The sequence below is a fragment of the Cyprinus carpio genome, chromosome A1, assembly GCF_018340385.1.
Source record: "Cyprinus carpio isolate SPL01 chromosome A1, ASM1834038v1, whole genome shotgun sequence".
In the NCBI taxonomy this organism is placed as follows: domain Eukaryota; kingdom Metazoa; phylum Chordata; class Actinopteri; order Cypriniformes; family Cyprinidae; genus Cyprinus; species Cyprinus carpio.
The window spans coordinates 33,091,961-33,113,340 of NC_056572.1; the positions used below are offsets into that span (position 1 = coordinate 33,091,961).

General features: G+C 37.5%; 2 protein-coding genes across 3 annotated transcripts in view; one reads left to right on the forward strand and one right to left on the reverse strand.

Annotated features, from left to right (window-relative positions):
• The first annotated feature begins 1,419 nt into the window (after positions 1-1,419).
• On the forward strand, positions 1,420-14,813 carry LOC109052079 (protocadherin Fat 4-like). Its single transcript, XM_042763208.1, has 30 exons — positions 1,420-1,575; positions 1,906-1,974; positions 3,129-3,292; positions 3,423-3,467; positions 3,564-3,653; positions 3,728-3,817; positions 3,948-4,055; positions 4,343-4,456; positions 4,547-4,640; positions 4,899-5,011; positions 5,127-5,300; positions 5,435-5,563; positions 5,686-5,841; positions 6,001-6,181; positions 6,292-6,422; positions 7,194-8,144; positions 8,846-8,971; positions 9,059-9,310; positions 9,395-9,493; positions 10,843-11,015; positions 11,144-11,292; positions 11,472-11,779; positions 12,103-12,213; positions 12,356-12,547; positions 12,679-12,773; positions 13,201-13,365; positions 13,504-13,698; positions 13,829-13,927; positions 14,057-14,078; positions 14,174-14,813. Exons 1-30 carry the CDS (start codon positions 1,497-1,499, stop codon positions 14,258-14,260), a joined length of 4,761 nt encoding a protein of 1,586 aa, XP_042619142.1. The 5' UTR covers positions 1,420-1,496; the 3' UTR covers positions 14,261-14,813.
• Positions 14,814-14,854: 41 nt separating this feature from the next.
• Positions 14,855-21,380, reverse strand: part of LOC109052084 (ubiquitin carboxyl-terminal hydrolase 34-like) — a 47,957-nt gene continuing 41,431 nt past the window's right edge. For both annotated transcript variants that reach the window (XM_042763200.1, XM_042763190.1), the window contains 9 exons: positions 20,174-20,281; positions 19,982-20,086; positions 19,768-19,892; positions 19,564-19,687; positions 19,351-19,430; positions 18,190-18,330; positions 17,733-17,879; positions 17,480-17,636; positions 14,855-16,941 (listed from right to left, as the gene is read on the reverse strand). In XM_042763200.1, the coding sequence (XP_042619134.1) occupies positions 16,277-16,941; positions 17,480-17,636; positions 17,733-17,879; positions 18,190-18,330; positions 19,351-19,430; positions 19,564-19,687; positions 19,768-19,892; positions 19,982-20,086; positions 20,174-20,281 (1,652 nt within the window). In that variant the 3' untranslated portion in view covers positions 14,855-16,276. The remainder of the gene's footprint in view (positions 16,942-17,479; positions 17,637-17,732; positions 17,880-18,189; positions 18,331-19,350; positions 19,431-19,563; positions 19,688-19,767; positions 19,893-19,981; positions 20,087-20,173; positions 20,282-21,380) is intronic.

Here is a 21,380-nt window from a genome sequence, read left to right on the forward strand (position 1 = left end):
TTTAAAAAAAATTCTAAAATCACTTTCCTGAAGTGACCATTGCATTTACCTTTCAATAAAGGTCTCATAAAAAGACCCTCAATTAAGGAATTCGGTTGCTTTGGTTTGGAATTTTACACCTTTCACATAACATATATTCAACCAATGGTCTAATTGTTACTTTTGATGATGTACATGTATTCTGAAAAATGATGGAAGAATTATTATTAGTCTCTTTTAATAAACTGTGAGTTAAGTCTGTTTATAAAAGACCCATAATGATAATATGACAAAGTAACTATACTGTATGTGTTGCATCTACACAGACCACAACCGCTGTGATTGGTTTGAAACCCACTCTGAATCTTCGACTTTAGCTTCAGAATAAATATAAGCCTGATCACTGGAAGCTTTTAATGAAAACAGTAAGGCTAACACAAACACTTTTAGACACAACAATGGTTCATAAAGCTTGCTAGGAGCAGTGTTGGGCAGTAACTAGTTACTTTAATAATATTACTTTTTTCCAGCAACTAGTAGTGTAACTAATTACTAATAAGATTTCAGTAATAATATTACAGTTACCATCCATAAAGAAGCTAGTTACTTAGTTACTGTTGATGCCTCAACCCCTACAATATCCAACAATCCAATAATTCCTAGATTTATTGTCATAATTTTTACGATCTCAGTATTTGCCTTTAAATCGTCATAGCCAATAATGGCAAAAAACTAAAATGTTGATGTAATATATATATATATATATATATATATATATTTAACACTGGTTCTGATAAATAAGGATCATAAGCAGTGATAAGATAATCTTTGTTAGCATTATCAACATAGAATAAGGTGGATAGCAGTGCAGGGTGTGAATTATTCATTGTTTTTAAGTATCTTTACAGCCTGTTCAATTGCAGGCCAAAGTCCAGCATAAAGGTCTTATGACAATGTATGAGTGCTTATTATAAAGGAAGGAATAATGTACATTTAATTATTGCATAATAAACCCTGACAGGCTGGTCACATCCCAGATAGGAACGTGTTTGTTTTATTATAATGAGCCATTGACTGTTCAGTATTCACAACATACGAAATCAGTTGCCATGACAACAGAAAATATAAATTGTACTGATCATTTGACATCAGAATGTTGCGACTGACCAATCAGAACGAAGTATTCCAAAAGGCTGTATAATAATAAACACGAATAGACATGAGTGACTGAAACCACTGCATGAGAAATGGTAGAACGATATCAAGTAAGGGTCCATATCAAAGGTTCAAAATCTTAGATAAACTTGTAACATTATATCATTTCTGTAAAGTCCCTCCCACATCAATCCTGTATTATGGGTCTCTATGAAGCACCTTTGGTACCTGTTTACAGCAGAGGCCATAACTGTTTATGACATACAATAAAGAACCGCTCAGAGAGAGGTTTTAAAGAAGGAATAGTCATTCACTTCACTGCCGGGCTTCATAATACAAGCTGCACTGACTGTGAATTAAAGATGGCATTATTTTCACTTTCTTTATATTCTTTAATTATTTTAGTTTTTCTGCATATTCATGGTGTATGGAGTGATACTGGTAAGTCAGATTTATATCTGTCTAATGAAGTCAAATGCTTGTCAGGACAAGTAATATAACTTAATATTAGTATAACAGTTATATTTCGAAGTGATAAGATGAGTTTTAACAAAGTAATATTCATTATGCAACCAGATAATATGCTGATTTGATTTAGAATGACAGCTGAAGCATGTCACCAGCATATCAGCAAAAACACTGAAAATAAAAATGTTGGCCAATTTTTATAATGTCATGTTTTTAAGTGTGATTTGAGTTTGTCTGTAGTACTGAATGTAGGCTTTCAGCGGTCTATTAGGTCTTTAAACCAATTACTTGTTGCTGTTTAAGCTTCCACACAGATAAACTGTGCAGCTGGAAGTGAAATCGGAATAGGGAGTGTTCCGGAGGGACATGAAGGTGAGATATGCTTACATGACTTTAACTGAATAGTTTACAATATTACATGCATTTTTTCACTTTTGCAAGCAAACTTTTGTATTGTTATTATTAGTAGTAGTATGTTTTTATTAAAATACAGTACAGGTCAAAAGTTTGGAAACATTACTATTTTTAATGTTTTTGAAAGCAGTTTCTTCTGCTCATCAAGCCTGCATTTATTTGATCAAAAATACAGAAAAAATATTGTGATATATTATTACAATTTAAAATAATTGTTTTTAAATTTATTATACTTTAAATTATCATTTATTTCTGTGATGCAAAGCTGAATTTTTAGGATCATTATCACATGATCCTTTAGAAATCATTCTAATATGATGATTCATTATCAAAGTTGGAAACAGTTCTGCTGCTTAATATTTTTTCAGAACATGTGATACTTTTTTAGGATACTTTGATGAATAAAAAGTAAAAAAAAAAAAAAAAAAAGCTATGTTTTTAAAATATAAATATTTTGTAATAACAATATACACTGCTGGTCTGTAATTTGGGGTCAGTAATTTTTTTTCTTTCTTTTTTTTTTAAATAAAATCAATACTTTATTCAGCAAGGATGTGTTAAATTGATAAAAAGTGATAGTAAAGAAAATATATTATTAGAATATATATTATTAGAATTTTTTTTTTTTTGAATAAATGCAGTTCTTTTTAACCTTTTATTCATCAAATATATTAGACAGCAGAACTGTTTCCAACACTCATAATAAATCAGAATATTAGAATGATTTCTAAATGATCATGTGATAGACTGGATGTTACATGTGACACCGAAGGCTGGAGTAATTATGCTGAAAATTCAGCTTTGCATCACAGGAATAAATTATTTTTTTTAAGTATATTCAAATAGTAAATTTATTATTTTAAGTTGTAATAATATTTCACAATGTTACTGTTTTTTCTGTATTTTTGATCAAATAAATGCAGGCTTGATGAGCAGAAGAGACTTCTTTCAAAAACATTAAAAATAGTAATGTTTCCAAACTTTTGACCTGTACTGTATATTTCATAACATCCCTCTGTGGTAATTTAAAATGCTTTTGCTTGCTCCGTGATTATTTATTATTTGATTGTATGTTAGAATATATTTGAATGTGTATTTGATCTGGCTTACAGGAGATGTAGAGATTATCAATAATATCGGACCTGATGATCGTCTGGTGTTGGAGGCACATCTCTTTCCTATTGGTTTGGAATTTCTGGAGCTGATTTATTCTGATGGAAACCCAACCGCTACTATACAGACCAAAAAACCCCTGGACGCTGATGAACTAAAGGAGGTTTGTTCCAGCCTCACTGATTCATTGAGTTGGTATAGTGTCAGTTAGTCTCTGCTGGGTTTTACCCATTCTCACAGTTGATTGTGTTGCAGTTTATTTTTTCACTCTTTGTATGTTTTATTTCTTCTAGTATGGAGAGAAATTATATTATTCAGTCACCTGCTTAAACACAGGGGTATGTTTATGTACACAATAACTTAATCAAATCACCCAATAAGACAAATTTTATATAAATAAAGATTCAGCAAATAAACCTTGACTATAATTTCAGCTAAAAAACATCCGAACATTAGACGTTCTGGATCTCAATGACAACCCTCCGATCTTCCAGAGCAAGACATACAGCACATCAGTGTCAGAGGTGTGTATAATGTAACGGCTTTATACAGCTGTAGAGATCTCACATCTTGTAGTAAACTGTGTCTTTTGCTGCAGACGACGGCTGTGGGTTCAAATGTGCTCAGGGTGAGGGCTGAAGATGCAGACGTTTCTCCAGAAAACAACAGAATTGAATATTCTATACTGGTAAGGCATGAAGAATTCTCATATATTTGATATAATATGCTGCATTGTTTAACTGCTATGTAGGCTCAGTTTGTGTCCATTAACTTATCTATATCCTCATTTTAATTCATCACTTCCCCTCTATTAACAGCCTCCAGTACCAGATGAATTTGAAGTGAGAAATGACGGTTACATCAGGCTGAAACAACGTCTGAACTACAACAATGTTCAACAGTACACCTTCACTGTGGAAGCAAGAGTAAAGAAAAAACTCTGACATCCTACCAGTTCTGCATTCATATCACTTTGATCACTATACTTGATAGATTTAGTAGTCTATTTCTTAAAGGAATATTTCAATATTTCAATCTGTCATCAGAAACTCACACACGGAACCCAAAAGTAGATACTTAGCAGAATGCCCAAGCTGCTTTTTTCCATACAGTGAAAGTGGATGGGGACCAAGAATAAATGAAGAGATTTTCATTTTTGGATTAATTATAATTTTAAAGTAAAGTAGTAACACAACACTATGTTTCTTTGCAGGATATAGGAGGATTTAGTGACACTGCAACAGCTACAATAACAGTTGAAGATTTTGACAATCTAAACCCTTCTTTTGATCACAGTCTCTATGAGGCATCCTTTAAGGAAAACCAGGTAAATGACTTCAGAGAACAAGATCAATGCTTAAAACACGTGTCTGGCCCCACAAATAAAACCCTTTATGTCTTTCCTGTCCATGCACAGTTAGGACAACTGTCAGCTGTCACTCCTGAGGCCATAAAAGCTCAAGATGGCGACACAGGCATCAACGAACCTGTAGTTTACAGCATAACAGCAGGTGCTGTTAACAGAAGATTTACAACACACCTACATGACATACGTCCTAATCTAAGCAACCTCCTCCACCTGTTTCCAAATATAGTTTCTCAATAACTGTGGGAGAGCTAGAGATGAAAGTCTCATTTTAAATCTGATAATATGAAGGGATGTAAAATGCCACCAAAAATAGTCAAGCATAGTAAAATGGAATTGACAAAACGAGTACTTTATAGTTTCTGATAATAACAAAGCACATATATCCACATTTTTGTTCCAGTTAATCCTAAAGAATATCAGAGCAACTTCGATATTAATGAAAGTACTGGGGTCATCTCTGTGACATCGGCACTGGACAGAGAGGAATTTGAGAAGATAATGGTTTACATACAGGTATAAGACATTTCTAAACACATTCAATTATTAAAGATTAGGCTGATGTAATGAATCTGAAGAATTCTTAGTATTTTGGTTGTTCGTGTTTTCTAATCATTATATCCCAAAATAGGCAACTCAGCAGGATGATGCCAGTAAAACAGCAAATGCTGTGGTGTCCATCACCATTGAGGACGAGAATGACAATTCACCGAAATTTGACAAGGATCAATACACAGAGTCTATTCCAGAAAATTCACCACAGGGCCAGTTTGTGCTTCAGACAAGAGTCACTGACCTAGACCTGGTACTGTTCCTAAAAAAAAAAAAAAAAAAAAAAAAAAAAAAAAAAAAAAAAAAGTGATTGAAAAAACTAAGTGATTGAAAAACAAAAAAAAATAATTGAAACAAGAACTTACTAAGTGACCTCTTTCACCCTAGGGAGGATTTATGGGAACACTGCAGATTATTCCAGACTCCGTCCCTTTTTCCATCAACCCTGATGGAACTATTCTGGTGAAAAGATCTGCAGACCTAGACAGAGAGACCACAAATAGCTTCAGTTTTCAAGTAACGATACGGCTCATTTTATCATTAGATATCACTATGATTTTTGTGCAATGAAGAATCATGTGATCACATTGGTTTCAAGTACCGCTGCATTGTAAGCATGCCGATTTTTTTTTTTTTAGGTTGAAGCACAAGAAACCTCTCTTTCCACCAACAAAGCAACAGCAGATGTGACCATTGTCCTCCTGGATGAGAATGACAACAGTCCACAGTTTACAACTTCCAAGTATGAGGGCAAAGTTTTCAGCAATCAGACTATTGGAATGCAGGTTGTCAAGGTGATGAATCATTGTTTTGTTGAGTCATTTAAATGTTTTCCAATCCGATCAATATTTTAGTACATTTTCAGAGGATTCATAATTTCATTATACGATGACTACTATACCATAAACATTGGAAAGAAGTTGTATACTAAATATACGTACATTTTCATGTAAGTTGAAGCAACAGACCTGGATGAAGGTTCAAATGGGGAAATCAGCTACTCCATTGTGTTTGGAAATGAGAAAGGTCATTTTGAAATTAATGAGAATAATGGGGAGATTACACTAGTTAAAGAAATCGGCCTGGTGGACGATAAAATCCTTGAATTTGCCCTCTATGTGACTGCAAAAGATGGTAAGTTTTCATATCTAGGTGTTTTGGAAGGCATTTGATGGAGGCATATATGGCTGTGCATACATTACTTTTGGCTTAAAAACCACTGCACTTTCTTTTCATACCATTAGGAGGTGCTATAAGCAGATCAACTTCTGCAATAGTGAATGTCAAGGCACCTGGAGAGTCTCACCCTCAGTTCCTTCGGGACACCTACCAGGGACAAGTAGAGGAGGATCAGGCAGATGCAGACATCGTGAAGGTCCTTACAGCACAAACAGTTTCCTTATCAGATCTTCTTTCCAGAGGCACTGGCCCTGTAACTGAAATAAAAAACCTTTGATGACAATAAAATGGTCTGCTGATTTACAACCATCTAAACAAACAAATCTTGATTTAAAGAAATACGAACACAGAGATATTTACACCAAACTTGGTACACTAATTTATGGACTCAATATGAGGACACACAAAAAATGGCAGAGCGTGGCCACTTGTTGGCGCTATAATAGGAAAAACATGAATTTGGCTGTAACTTCCGATTCCTTGATCAAATCTACTTGAAATTTTGCAAGCGTCAAAGCTCCAACCAGGGTCTTCGAGGACAGTCACATATCTCAAAAAACATTTTTTTTTTTAAATGAAAAATTCTGTCATTATCTACTCACCCTCATGTTGTTTCAAACATATTTTTTCTGTGTAATACAAAAAGAAGAAATTCACAAGTGGTGTGCAAGCTTTTTTGTTTTCCATGTGACTGTCAATCTCCAAAACGGACTCCATAAAAGGACCATCAAAGTGGTCCATACAACCTTTACACAATATTTCTAGTCTTCTAAAGTTATTTGACAGCTTTGTGTGAGGAACAGACTGAAAGAATCATAATATACTAAAAATCAGAAGATTTTGAAAATGGCATGCATTCCTTTAAATGTTAATCAATTTTGAGTTCTCACATACAGTAAAAAAAAAAAACAGAGGAAATCTGGTAAATGTTCTAATCATGGACCAATGTGTACTCTCTCGTTTACAGGTTGACTTCCTGTCCCTTGATCCTATGGTTCCTGTCATCTTAAGGGTTGAGAGTGAAACCGACAAGTTCTCTATAAACCAGGACACAGGTGTTCTCTTGACCAAAGTCAAACTAGACTTTGAGGAGAAGAGCAGCTACACTGTGCAGGTGTCGATATCAGATGGAACTAACCGGGATGAGGCATCAGTCCTGGTTGAGGTGCTGGACATCAATGACAACAGTCCAGAGTTTGAAATTCACCCTGCTACTGTCTCAATATCAGAGGATTACACGGTGGGAGACGATGTAACCTCCGTAACAGCCACAGATGCGGATTTAGGGTTTAATGGTGAAGTGCGATACACCATCCTGGGAGGTGTTGGGAGATTTAGTGTTGACCAAGAAACAGGGGTGATAACCCTAGTAGCTCCCCTTGACAGGGAGACCCAAAATGAGTACCGCTTAATGATCACTGCCCAAGATCAGGGTCGCCCGTCACGTTCAGCTACCACCACTCTGGACATCTCCTTGACTGACATCAACGACAATGCTCCCATATTTTCCAAACAACAGTATGAGACCACAGTGTCCGAGCATGCTGAAGTAGGAACAAGTGTCATAGACATCATGGCAACAGACAAAGATGACGGTGAAAATGCTATTGTGACTTATCACATTGTCAAACAGGAGCCTTCTTCGACACCATTCGTCTTTACCATTGATGAAGAGTCTGGTTCCATAAGCCTAGCTGGAAAACTGGATTACGGCAAAGCTAAGCGGTACACTCTAGAGGTGGAGGGACGAGATGGAGGAAACCCCACTCTCAATGGCAGTACTTTGGTAACTGTGTGGGTTGAGGATGTAAACGATAAAGCTCCTGTGTTCAGTAAGGACCAGTATGACATGTCCGTCTATGAAAACCTTGCAGGTGGAACTGCTCTGGAATCTTTGGAAGTTTCAGATGAGGATGAGGTAAGAAAAGTCCCTCTCCCCTAAAGTCTAGTAACAACCGAGAAACCCCCTATTAACCAATGCCACTAGCAAACACCCAGAAGACCTTAGCAATGCTCTAGTAATCAACTCGAAACACTAGCAACCACATAGCAATAGCCTTCTAATATACACCATGTTAAGCAGTTGCAGAGTTGCTCTGACTCATTTTTCTTGCAGCTGCATGGAAACTACATCGGAACATCTGCACCTTCTTAGCAACACTCAGCTACCACCCAAACACTCTAGCGTCAACTTAAAACTCAGTAACCTTCAGGGGGGGCGTAACTGGGGGATGGTTAGGATGATTCCAAGGGCCTTGTTCAGATGGGGGGCCTAACACAACCCAAGCCCCTCGGAATGCAATTTCTACCAAGGGCGTCCAAGTCAATATGCTGTTCAGGGGGCCCAGAAACCATAGCAGTGCCCCTGAACACCTTAGCCACCCTATCAACAATTTGACAAAATTTCCTACCAATTACTCTGAAAAGTTTAGGAACAGCTAAGTCATGCATACAAGGCATATGTAACAGGTCCCAGTCTCTCTTCTAACTGCTCAAGTATTTAAACTACAAAATATTTAAACAACTTTCAAATTCACCTTGTAAATTTCCAGGTATAGCTTTGTCAAGCCAACATTCCAAGTTGATGAACTTTCCTTTTCTCATTTTCTTTCCGATCAGGGTGGGTTCTCTAAAGGTCAGTTTATCATGGATAGCGATACCTTCATTATCAGCAATCAAGGAGTAATATCTCTCAGGAGTGATGCCACCTTGGATAGAGAAACTACAGACAAATACAACATTGAGGTACAAAACTATCACATTCATCTCTTGAACCAAAATGTTCAGGATAAATATTCATTCTAAGTGGGATACTTGCATTGTCCTCTTTAGGTAATAGCTGTAGACCTGCCTGTTGATGGTTTAAGCTCCACAGCTCAGGTCACCATCACTGTTCTGGACGTCAACGACAACAACCCACAATTCCTTCCTCTCCCAGAGCCCATTGAGATTCAGGAAGGTGTGTACACTCCCTCATCACCTGGAGAGGTGTGCTTAATCTCAGCCACAGACTCTGACATTGGAGAAAATGGACGTGTCACCATGACTATTTCTTCTTTCAGTAATATCTTCAGCTTCAAAGATGTGAGGAACTACACCAATGACAGAGCATTGTCAGATTCAATTCTTATTATTATTATTTTATATTTATTTGCTGTTCCCCTTTAGGATGGGACCCTACTAGCTATTGAGGAGCTGGATCGAGAGACACAAGATGTGTATGATTTGGTCATTGTTGCTGTGGATCATGGGAGCCCACAGGGAAATGTAATTTTCTTTTCTTTGTAGAATTAACATGATCAAACTTCAATACAGTTGTTATTGTACTTACTGGTACATTCTTAGTCACAACCTCAGACTGTATTTCCACAGTCTGTTTACAGATTACTGGTGCATATTGCCAATGTAACAAAAAAATCTTGAACCTGAACTAGAAAAACATTCAAGTTCGCTCTAAAGCTGGGGTAACCAGCCCTGCTCCTGGGGAGCTACCTTTTGCCAAAGTTGAGTTCATCTGAGTTTACAAAACAGGGGTGTCCAAACCTGCCCATGGAGAGTAAACTTCACCTCATTGATCTCCACCTCTTCTTAAGTTCTCCTAAAACAGGCAAAGGTATTCAGTATCACCTGAAAATTACAGGCAGGTGTGTTGGAGCAGGGTTGGAATCAAGCGACAACCTCCCGCTCTCTCTCATGAAGCCAACAAGGAAGTGACTTAAACTGTAATTCGTCAACTGGCCACTTGAGGCTGGCTGCAAAAGGGAGTCAGTCCCATAGACTCCCCATGTTAAAATGCCCAACTTTACAGCAGAAAAAAGCAGAAACAGCCTGTTTCAAAAAACTATTTTGGTCTATAGAGCTAATTTTGCCCTTCATGACAACTGTGGGGGGGGGGGTGAATTTTTTTATAACTCATCTGTTTAAATTATATTATGCCTTAAAGTTCTGCATAATTAAGGGCGTGGACACTTGAGTGACAGGTGGATTGCCGCTGCTGACACTGCCGTCGAGCTAGGTGGGCATTGCTTCAGCAACCTGCTCCCACCTTTTTACCCATTTTCGATTATCCGCGAGTGACGTGCTGCCACTTTGAGCTATGTCCATGTTTTTATACAGTCTATGGTTGCTGTCCAGGATCAGGGTTGTCTACCCTTGCTCTTAAACAGGGGTTTCCAATCCTGCTCCTGGAGGCCCACTGTCCTGCAGAGTTTAGCGTCAACTTGTCCCCAACACACTTGACTGGACATTTACATTAATCCTAAAATACCTTGATTAGCTGGTTCAGGTGTGTTTGATTAGGGCTGGAGCTAAATTCTGGGGGATGGTAGCCCTCCAGGAACAGGGTTGGCTACTTTTGCTTTAAATTTATATCATATTTAATATTTTTTCCTCTCTACATGACATGTAAAGCAAACTCCAGGTAGTGTTTTTTTATGTTGCACAGATGATCAACCAGTCTAAGCTGCTATTGACTAAGATATTGCACTGTGGATCCAACTTTGTTTCAATATTCAACCTCTGGATACCTGATACTAATTACAAAACTTAAGTTAAACATTGTAAATATGGGCTTTTGGTCTGTACTAGAAAAGGGTTGCTTGTGTTTATTTTTGCAGAACATCACCACAGTGAGGGTTAGTATCACAGACGTCAATGACAACGCTCCAGTCTTCAGCTCTGACACCTACAGCAGAAGCATTCTGGTTAAAGACGCCAAGGTTGGAGAGGTGCTGCTGACCCTCTCTGCCACAGATAAAGATGCTGGATCCAACGCAATCATTAGCTACAGGTAAGTTCAAGACTTTCATACTTATAACTAAGCTTCCGTTTAGAAAAGTTAAACTCTTCAATATAAAAATACACTTACCTACATGACATTTTTTTTGAGACAGATGCATGAATGTTGTCTTTCTGTAGTTTCGCTGAAGAGTCTTCCATGGTTGCACTGGATGCTGAAACAGGAGACATCACTCTGACCTCTGACCTAAGTGATGTCACAGAAGACATGCTGCTCACCCTTACTGCTACAGCGACAGATCATGGAACCCCAGCACAGTCTGATGAAGGTTTGCATAATTCCTTTGAATTATTCCTGTGAACATTGTGTTCAAACAGTTCAGATAATGTTTGCAAATAAACAGTTCTTTGGGAGGAGTTTATTCTTAGTTAACCCCCACCCCCCCCTTCAGTATTCAAATGTGATCCAATGAACATGTCAAAACTAACATCTTTCTTCTCTCTGTAGCCGAAGTCTTGATCTACTTCAAAATTTCCTCTCTCACTGAGAATGTGGCTTTTGAGAACTCATCCTACAACTTCAAAATTAAGGAGAATGAACCTGAGGCCACAATAGTAGGCAAAGTCAAGGCATTCCCAGGGAGTCCACTGGTTACAGTCAGCTATAACATGAAGTCACATGAGGATGTCTTCTCTGTGGATGAGGAAGGAACCATAAAAGCTGTCAGACCACTGGACAAGGAGGAAGAGGAGTTGTACATCCTCACCGTAGAGGCCATAGACTCCAGAACTCCTCCAAACACTGCAGAGACAATGGTACTATTCTTACTACAAACTAAGGCCAGAAACAAACTCTACACAAGTATGCAAACACCAATGGCAGATAGCTAAAATACTATGTTGAGTAGGTGTCCTAGAAAACAACTAAAGGAAACAGCACCCCTTGATGCAACACTGAGAATGCACAAAGAACTTTGCAGCAATATGAATTGCTTTCTGACAAATGTAAGAATGCAATGACAAGTTTGTGTTCACATACTTGCGTAGAATGTGTTTCGGGCCTAAGTCTTGATGTTCCAACACATGTTAAAGCCAAATTATATATAGTAGCACTTGACTTACTCTCTCTTAATTTTCAGGTCAGTGTTCAGGTTGAGAATGTAAATGAGGCTCCTGTGTTTGACACTGAAACATATAAGGCCGAAATTTTCAGTATCACCCCATACAAATTCCCTATAGTGAAGGTCCAGGTAAGTGAATCTCAGACGTGGCTGGTGCTTTTCAAAAGAGTTCATAGACATCAGTTGTAAATGCAATGAATGTACACACACTGACTGTAATTGTTTTTTTGGGAGGTTAATCTAAGTGGTTGAAATGTCGTGTGTCCCTCAGGCATCAGACCCTGATGTTGGTGAGAGCTCAGATTTGCTGTATTCACTACTGGAGTCCACATCTCTGGTGGAAGTGGAGGCAAACACTGGTCAGATCTATGTACTGGATGCTTCTAGTGTTGGCAACGGTCTGTTCACTTTACAGGCTAAAGCCACTGATAAACATGGACTGTTCACAACCACAAAACTTGAGGTAAGAAGAAATAGAGAGAGGGAGGGAGGGGAAAAGAAATAGAACGCTTTTTCAAGTTACCAAGGGCATTGTGACTGAGAACTGTGAAAACTGAAAAGATGAAAACAAGCTCTCATGTTTTCCACCAACAGTTCACAGTGAAAGAAAGTGAAAGCGACAATGTCGTGGTCCTCTCTCTAAACCAGCCCGTGTTCACAGTGGAGAAGAAGATACCAGAGACTGAAGAGTAGGAGAATTGCCATTTCTCAGCCCACTTTGCATGGGGACAGAAGGGAAATTTAATCATTGTAATTTGTGTTTTAAGACAGTGTCCAAATTGTTCACCCATTTTGTCACTATTTACTCCCCGTCACATTATTCCAAACCTGATGCTGCAGACTTTTCACTGCAAGACAAACTGAAAGTTTTTTTCACAGTGACCATGGGCCTATCAAGCTCCAAAAAGATACAATAAAATAATACATATACATATTTTCCAAATCTTCTAAAGTCACTTTGACTGAGAAAGACTAAAACTGACATCATTATTCACTTATAATCTCAATAACTTGGTCAGTTGACCTCAAGAATCCCTCTTACTTGAAAATCGTTTTTGTGTTGAATTTTTGCAATTCACAAATCATACTGAATGTTTAATTGGTGTTTTTTCTTAGTTCCATGAAGAAAGCTTTAGGTTTGACTGTGAAAATCCTCAGCGTGAGAGCTGAGGATGGGATTGAGATGCGCACCATTCTCCGAGAATCTACAGCCAAGACTTACATCAGCTTCATCTCCATGGACTCCAGTGGTGCTGTCGTTGAAGCCACGGAGGTCAAAGAGTACGTTAGAAATGCAATACATTCATTAATTATTTCACTTTTTTTTTTTTTTTAAAGCCTACTTGGTTTCCACTGAAGCAAAAGTCTATGTAATTTAAATGCGAGTTTGAGGGATCTGAATTGTGTCGACTCCCACAGGAAACTGCAGAGTAATCAAAATGCTTTAAAAGTGGAACTGGAGAAGGTGTTTGGCTCCAATTTGGAATTCAAAGTGGAGGATGGTTCTGGAAACAATTCTGAAGATTCCAGTCAAGCAGCACTCATCGCTCTCAGTGTTCTGCTGGCTATAAGCATTGTGGGACTTATCACTCTGACAACTGTCTATCTCGTTAGGTAACTTATTGGTGGTTACTGATTAAACCGTATGTTGACTTTGAACGAAGGACTACTCATTTTTAAGGGGGAAACTTTTTTCCAAGTGTATAAATATTTTTACATATATACATTGTTTTTGCTGCCTCAGGAATAAGAAAATGAAGTACACAGATTCTGACAAAGAGAGCTTCAATATTGGCAGAACCGAGATCAGATCAAGTTTTGACAGTGGTCTTAAATTTACCAGGTAAACAATTATATTGTCAAAGAGCAGATGCCAAGATACACACGTTTAAAAAATTTGATCTCAAAAACAAAATATGCATCAGTTTTTTTTTCTGAGATGTTTGACTAAACATGTTTCTTCTGTTGATAGCAAAAAAGAAGCAGCCAACGAGGTAAAGCACTCAATTCAGAATTAGAATTCAGCCAGCATTCTGTGGAACTGAGAAGCTTGCATGTACAAATGCTTATTACAAATGTTGTTTTTCAGGTTGAGTTCAGTAACACACGCAAGTTTGAAAGAGATCCCGAAAATGATACAGATTTGAAAACTGGAAGCAGCATCTCTGCCCTATGAAAACATCCTGATGGATTAGAAGACTTCATGAGTTTTCAAATGAATTCTGATCACTGTTAAATCTCTGTTCCAAAACTTAGTGAGTTGCATTTTAAGGCAATTCCAAAAGATACAAGCTAATCCCATAATGCATTGTGACAAGACAGAGTGAAATGTTGACTATAAATATACTTCTTTCAGTTAATAATGAAAAATTGTCAGTTTTACTCAACATTTTATGCTTGCTGCCCATGTAGAGTGTGCAATATCGGTCACTTCTAGGTTTCAATTAAGATGCCGTCTTAAACTCACCCATTTTTGGAAAAGAGCAAACATATTCTTCGTATACATGTTTTTCTTTTCTTTTAAGTAACAAGTACATTTAACTGCCTTGCATTTTGATAATTAATATTCAATGTGGTCTTTTACAAAGGGACTTGAATGTCCCAAAACCTGCTCACAAATAACAGTAGGCTTTTGCACTTTATGATTGTGTATCAAAACGCTTTTAATTTATATCTTTGATGTAAATACCTTTTTAGAATGATTAAACTTTTAAAAAAATGTTTCTTAACCAAAGTGTGTGTGTGTATTTATCACAGGTCAATCCACAACTGAGACTTTTGAGTTTTAATCCAGCACACTTCCAACCAGTTTGTGCTTTGGGCTGTGCTCAGAAAAGCATACTTGTACTTTTTCCTTTCTTCTTCTTTAAAGATTAATCCGACCTGAATGGCAAATGTTGAGGCATTTACGCCAAAAAATTGCATTAAAATATATATATAAATAAACAGTAATAATTTCTGAAATGAAAACTAAAATTAAACTAAATTTGCTTCTATTAAACAAGGCAACATTACTACCATTTGAAATGTTTGATGCATTTACAGCAAAAAAAAGGTAGGAAGTATGCAGTGTACACTATAGTATGCTGTACACCAGTATTCTATTCCAAACACAGCCATCAGCCACTAGTTACACTCAGAAGAAAGAAAAATAATAATAAAAATCACCTCACAACCTGCTTTTTGGACTTGATTTATAATTAAATCATTAAAATTTTATTAAGTTATATCCTATATTAAAATAAATCAAAACAAAAAGACTGAGAGAAATCAAATACAGAGAACGCAAAAATGACATCCAATAGATTATGGAATGTATTTCGGTAAATAAAATAGAGCTCCAACTGTTCCATCAAATGTGCAATATTCTGGCCACAAATGTTCTGAGCCTGAAAAGAGCACCGTAAGTTTCTATATACACAACGTAGGTATATACACAGTAGATTTATATATACAGTATATGGCGCTTGAATGGATATATACTGTATACATACATCAAACAGAAATATATATATATATATATATATATATATATATATATATATATATATATATATATATATATATATTTATATATATATATATATTTTTTAACCATCTAATTTACAAAGCCAGGCAACATCTAGAAGATTCTTTACAGAATCAAGGTTCTTGTGGTTCGTTCTTTCTTTTCAATATACAAAGTAAACATAGTTTTTGATATCCACCACAGAGAGAGAAAAGAAAAAAAAACAGCAAGGCCTTCTCAGCCTCACATCTGTAAGTACAAAACTGGCACAGAAGACAATCGTAATAATAATAATAATACACGTGAATAAAAACGCAAATTAAATTATGCACTGATGGGTCTAAAACGTTGTAAACCTTTTCCCTGTTTCACTGCAGCCTCGAAAACAAACCACTTCAAAACAAAGAAACCAACAAAATCACAGTTTAAAAAAAGAAACTGCCCTTTGACAAAAATACGCTCCAGTTGTTTTTTTCGTTCTGTACAATTAATGCGGAGCTCAGTTTTCTGGAACCGGAAAACAGAACGTTTTGTGTTGGAACCTAAAACAGATAAAGAGCGAGGCCAAAGGGCGGGAAAAGAAAAAAAAAAGTTACACTTCAATTACTCTTAAAAAGACAAAACTGAACAGCATGGCGAACATGAAAATGTGAAATGCGAAAAAGGAGGGACGCGATAGCAACATCACAAAGCTGAGGGGCGTGCCCCTCCTTTCCCGTTTGAAAGTTTGGCAACCACAGCGATCGTGGCCTCGACTGTGCGTGACAGCATCTCCAGAGCATCCTGTGCGGGGGCGTGGCCACACCCACCTGACTCCGCCTCCTGAAGCGAGCAGCTCCGCCCTTCGGCAGCATCAGGCAGGCTGGAGAGTAAAAGCACTGAGTCAGCGGAGGAGGACGAGGAGGAGGAGGAAGTGGAGGGCACTTCCTCTCGCTCTGGCTCTGCCTCCTGCTCTTGCGCTTCCTTCCGCCCATCTTCCTCTTCCTCATCCTCTCTTCCAGCTATCTGTGGTGGAGGTTCGTCCGCTCGGCCAAACGCTTCAGGAAGGGAGGAGGATGATGACGAAGATGATGAAGAAGAAGAAGAAACATCCATTTTCTTCTCCTCGAGGGACGCGCTGTCAGGAGAGGGTGGGTCGTTTTCCACTCCCGGGTCGATGAGGGAGGAGTCTCGGGTTTCGGTGTCAGAAGTGCTGGTGGGTGTTAACGCCTCCCCTGGCTCCGCCTTCTGCTCCGAGCAGGGAGCCAATGAGGAGGAAGCAGATGGAGGACAGACGCTGTCTGCCGGCCGATCTTCAGCACTGCTGCTCACCCGCCGGCGCTTCACTGGAGTGACGCCTTCCTCGTCCACTGCGAAACAGACCGAGATATAAAATGAACCCGGTGATGTCATCAACAATACGTGCACATTATGCATAATACCCACTTACATACATTTAAATTTATGTATAATTACAATATGTAATCACTGTTTAAAATGTACTTTTAGTCATTTGTAAGATGTAAAAAAGTTTCTTATTTTACCCCTAGCTGTTGCTACTATTTTATATTTAATTAAATAAATATTATATCATATTTTAAATAATTCAAAGCCGTGGTGTTTAAGAAATGCATATTTCCTTTCTTGTAGCTTTAGATGTTGCTAGCATTTTATATATATATATATATATATATATATATATATATATATATATATATATATATACCAACAAGTTTTATTTATTTTTAAATATTTACTTAAAGATATTTAATATTTTTAAATAATACTTGTTAAAGTCGAGTACCCTGAAAAACGCTCTTTAAATAAAAGTATTATTGTTATTAGTTACTTTTTATTTTTTATTTTTGCATGGCAGTGAAACAAGGGTGTTTGTGTGTGTATTGACACCTTTAGTTTTTCGTTCCTTGGCCTCCATCTCTAATGTGGTGCGGTGCTGCAGACACAGTCTGCATTTGGACAGCAGCTCCTGTAGAGCCGGACCTAGAGCAGGATCCAGCTGCTGAGGGGCGTAAACTGACAGCACCAGCAGCAGCGCACGCAGATCTTCAACAGAGACACACAGACAGAGAGAGAGAGAGAGAGAGGGATGAATAAAGAGCTCTGGAGCGATGGGTAAGACGTGAGGTGAAGCTGTACTGACTGCGTTCAGGAGGCTGCTGGTCTTGCTCAACTCTGCTCTCTGATTGGTCAGCTCAGGCTGCAGGCTGTGGTACTCGTTCAGCAGGTTGGTCACCAGCACATTGACGAGATTCGAGCAGCTTTGGCCTGATAACACCTGCACCTGCACCTAAACACACACACAAATCAAGTTTTAAACAGCAGCACGAGATGCTCAATGTCAGAGAGCAAAGACACTTTTCAAAATAAACTTCAATTGGTGTAACTTGCATTGAACAAGGTTTGTAATTACGTCATGAGACACAAAACTAGCACCGTTTCTGGGACAACAGTCAATTATATTTTTGGCCACAGAATTGACCAATCAACATCAAGTATTCAAGTGAGTTGTGTAGTAACTCCAGAATAGCATTAAACTAAGTGGAGATAACCCATGATTACATCAGATCTGCGTGAGAAGTAGATGTGCATGTATTTACTTTATGTAAGAAGCAGGTGAGGAAGGAGTAGGCGATGTTGTTGTTGAGGAAGTTTCTCTCGTCCATCAGGATGCATTTCATGTATTCTCCAAATGCTGGATCCTCACACAACAGCTTCACACACGACTGAGCCATCGCACACTGACAGAGACCAGAACACACACACATCAGATTCTCACTTCTGGTTGGATGAAATAGCTTTATTTTCATAATTATGCCTCTGAAATATAGTGTCGCCCATATAAGGAATCCAACTCACATACATAAATGTGTAATTAAAAATTACACTGTAATGTAATGTAATGTAATGCGTTTTAAATTACTTAATGTGTGATTATTGCTGTGCGTCTCATTTAAAGTGTCTGAGCACTTTGAAAAGATATTATTATTATTAATATATACAAAAACAAATCTTTTGGAAATAAAAACTATATTTAAAAGTAAAAAAAAACTATATATATTTTGTATATATTTTGTTATTATAAATAGATAGGAAATATTAGAGGAGTAAAGGAAAGATTATAATAAATTATAATATATATAAATTATTATTATTACTATTTACTAAAAATATTGTATTGTGTAATTAGTGCTTAAAATGTGATTATGGTAATATGTAACATGAAGAATTGTTTTTTTATTTTTACACCCTTAACTGTTAAAATTTTACAATTTATTATTATTATTATTATTATTATAAAGAGATATAAAAATAATAATTACTGTTGCTAAAATAGAATAATTCAAAGCCATGCATCATAGTAATTTTACCACAGTTTTGATATTAAATTGATTATTAATAATAATTATTTTAAATAAAATTCTTCAAAGCTATAAATGAATGATTAGCTATGTAATGATGATGAAAACAACAACAACAACAACAACAATAATAATAATAATAATAATAATAATAATAATAATAATGTTTTAAAAAATATATAAAAAAATTAGGCATGACAGCAATTTTACGGAATTGTAAAATTTAGTTTAGTTTTGATACGGAATTGATTATTTATTGTTTTATTACATCAAAACTATGCATGTTTTTGCCATAGTTTTAGGCACCACATCTCATCATGCTTAACCTGTGGTAAAATCATTGTAACACATGACTTCCAGGGGCTTATTTCTTCAGCACACATGTTGAGGAGATTTTACCTGAGACTGAGAGAGTTCTGTCCATAGTTTTGGAAAAAGAGCCAGGTGTAGAGGAAGTCCTTCATATGCTATCAACACACCTGCACACAAGTGAATAAACACCATCAGCACACGCACACACACACACACACACACACACACACACACACACACACACACACACACACACACACACAGAGTCAAACAGAGCTTTCGAGAGTGAAGCATCCTTACTGAGTTTCACCAGAGTCTCTGTGAACTTCTCACAGTTGATGGCGACTCGGCAGAGCAGGTGAATGAACTGATGATAGGACAGGAAGTAGTCCAACAACATCCTGTCATACACCTCATCTTTACCCTACAGGAAACACAAAACACAGTCGATGAATAACTAAAGCTCAGCGTGTGACAGGATTCATGCGCTGGTCTCGTACACACCTTACTGGTCTCCACCATCGAGGGCAGCAGGCACATGTTGAGCTCCGGTCTGGGAGGACGAATGTTATTCTTCCCGCCCATCAGCTTGATATTCTCTCTACAGGGCAGGTACGGGCCAAACGACACTGCAAACGCACACAGACAGTGTTAGAGATCACGTGATCGTGATGATGATGATCAGTGCTGTGTGTATGAAGGTTCTGGCGGGACTCACTGGGGATGTTGCTGTGGTGGTAGGTGCAGTGGTTGTGCTGCAGGAAGGGCACGAGCGTGTGCAGGAAGTCATGAGGACTCAAGAGCACCAGCTCCTTCAGAACATCTGAGAATGATAAACATGCACATTCAGATCACGTTCATCTGCTACTTCTGTTTATCTGAAATCTGGTTCATGGATGTGGCGACTCACCCAGACAGGCGTTACGCAGCTCCGGTGGGCTGTAAGAGTTCAGCAGCGTCAGCAGCTTATGAGCGAAATCAATCCTCTCCTGCCACTGGATCAACGCCTGCTTCACATCTACAGACGCACAGATGAGCAGTGATTGAGATTACAGTGCATGTACAAGTGAATTATGGGTACTTTTTGCATTGCATAAGGTGCATTATGGGTAATGGGGTACTTGAGAATTTATTCTTTAGGAGTGTTACGGGTAATAACTACTTTTGTACCGATCATAAAGGTGTATTATGGGTAATGAGTAATTTTATACTGCAGATTAAGCTGTATTAGGGCCAACCAGTAGTTTTGCATGGCTTGTAATGGTGCATTATGGGTAATAAAGTATTACTGCATTGCATGCTAAATTGCATGATAATGAGTTACTTTTGTGTTGCACATATTGCATGAGGTGCATTGTAGGTACTTCAGTAATAATTCTATAGGTGCATTATGGGTAATGTGTAGTTTTTGTTCTGCACGTTAAGGTGCATTCTGGGAAATTAGTAGTTTTTGTACTGCAAGTTAAGGTGGATTGTGGGTTATGAGTAGTTTTTGTACCTCATGTTAAGGTGCATTATGGGTAATGAGTAGTTTTTGTACTGCATGTTAAGGTGCATTATGGGTAATGTGTAGTACCGCACATTAAGGTGCATTGTGGGAAATGAATAGTTTTTGTACTGCACATTAAAGTGCATTATGGGTAATGTGTAGTTTTTGTACTGCACGTTAAGGTGCATTGTGGGAAATTAGTATTTTTTGTACTGCATGTTAAGGTGCATTATGGGTAATGAGTAGTTTTTTTACCGCATGTTAAGGTGCATTGTGGGAAATTAGTATTTTTTGTACTGCATGTTAAGGTGCATTGTGGGAAATGAGTAGTTTTTGTACTGCATGTTAAGGTGCATTATGGGTAATGAGTAGTTTTTTTACCGCATGTTAAGGTGCATTGTGGGAAATGAGTAGTTTTTGTACCGCATGTTAAGGTGCATTATGGGTAATGAGTAGTTTTTTTACCGCATGTTAAGGTGGATTGTGGGACATGAGTAGTTTTTGTACCGCAAGTTAAGGTGCATTATGGGTAATGAGTAGTTTTTGTACCGCATGTTAAGGTGCATTATGGGTAATGAGTAGTTTTTTTACCGCATGTTAAGGTGCATTATGGGTAATGAGTAGTTTT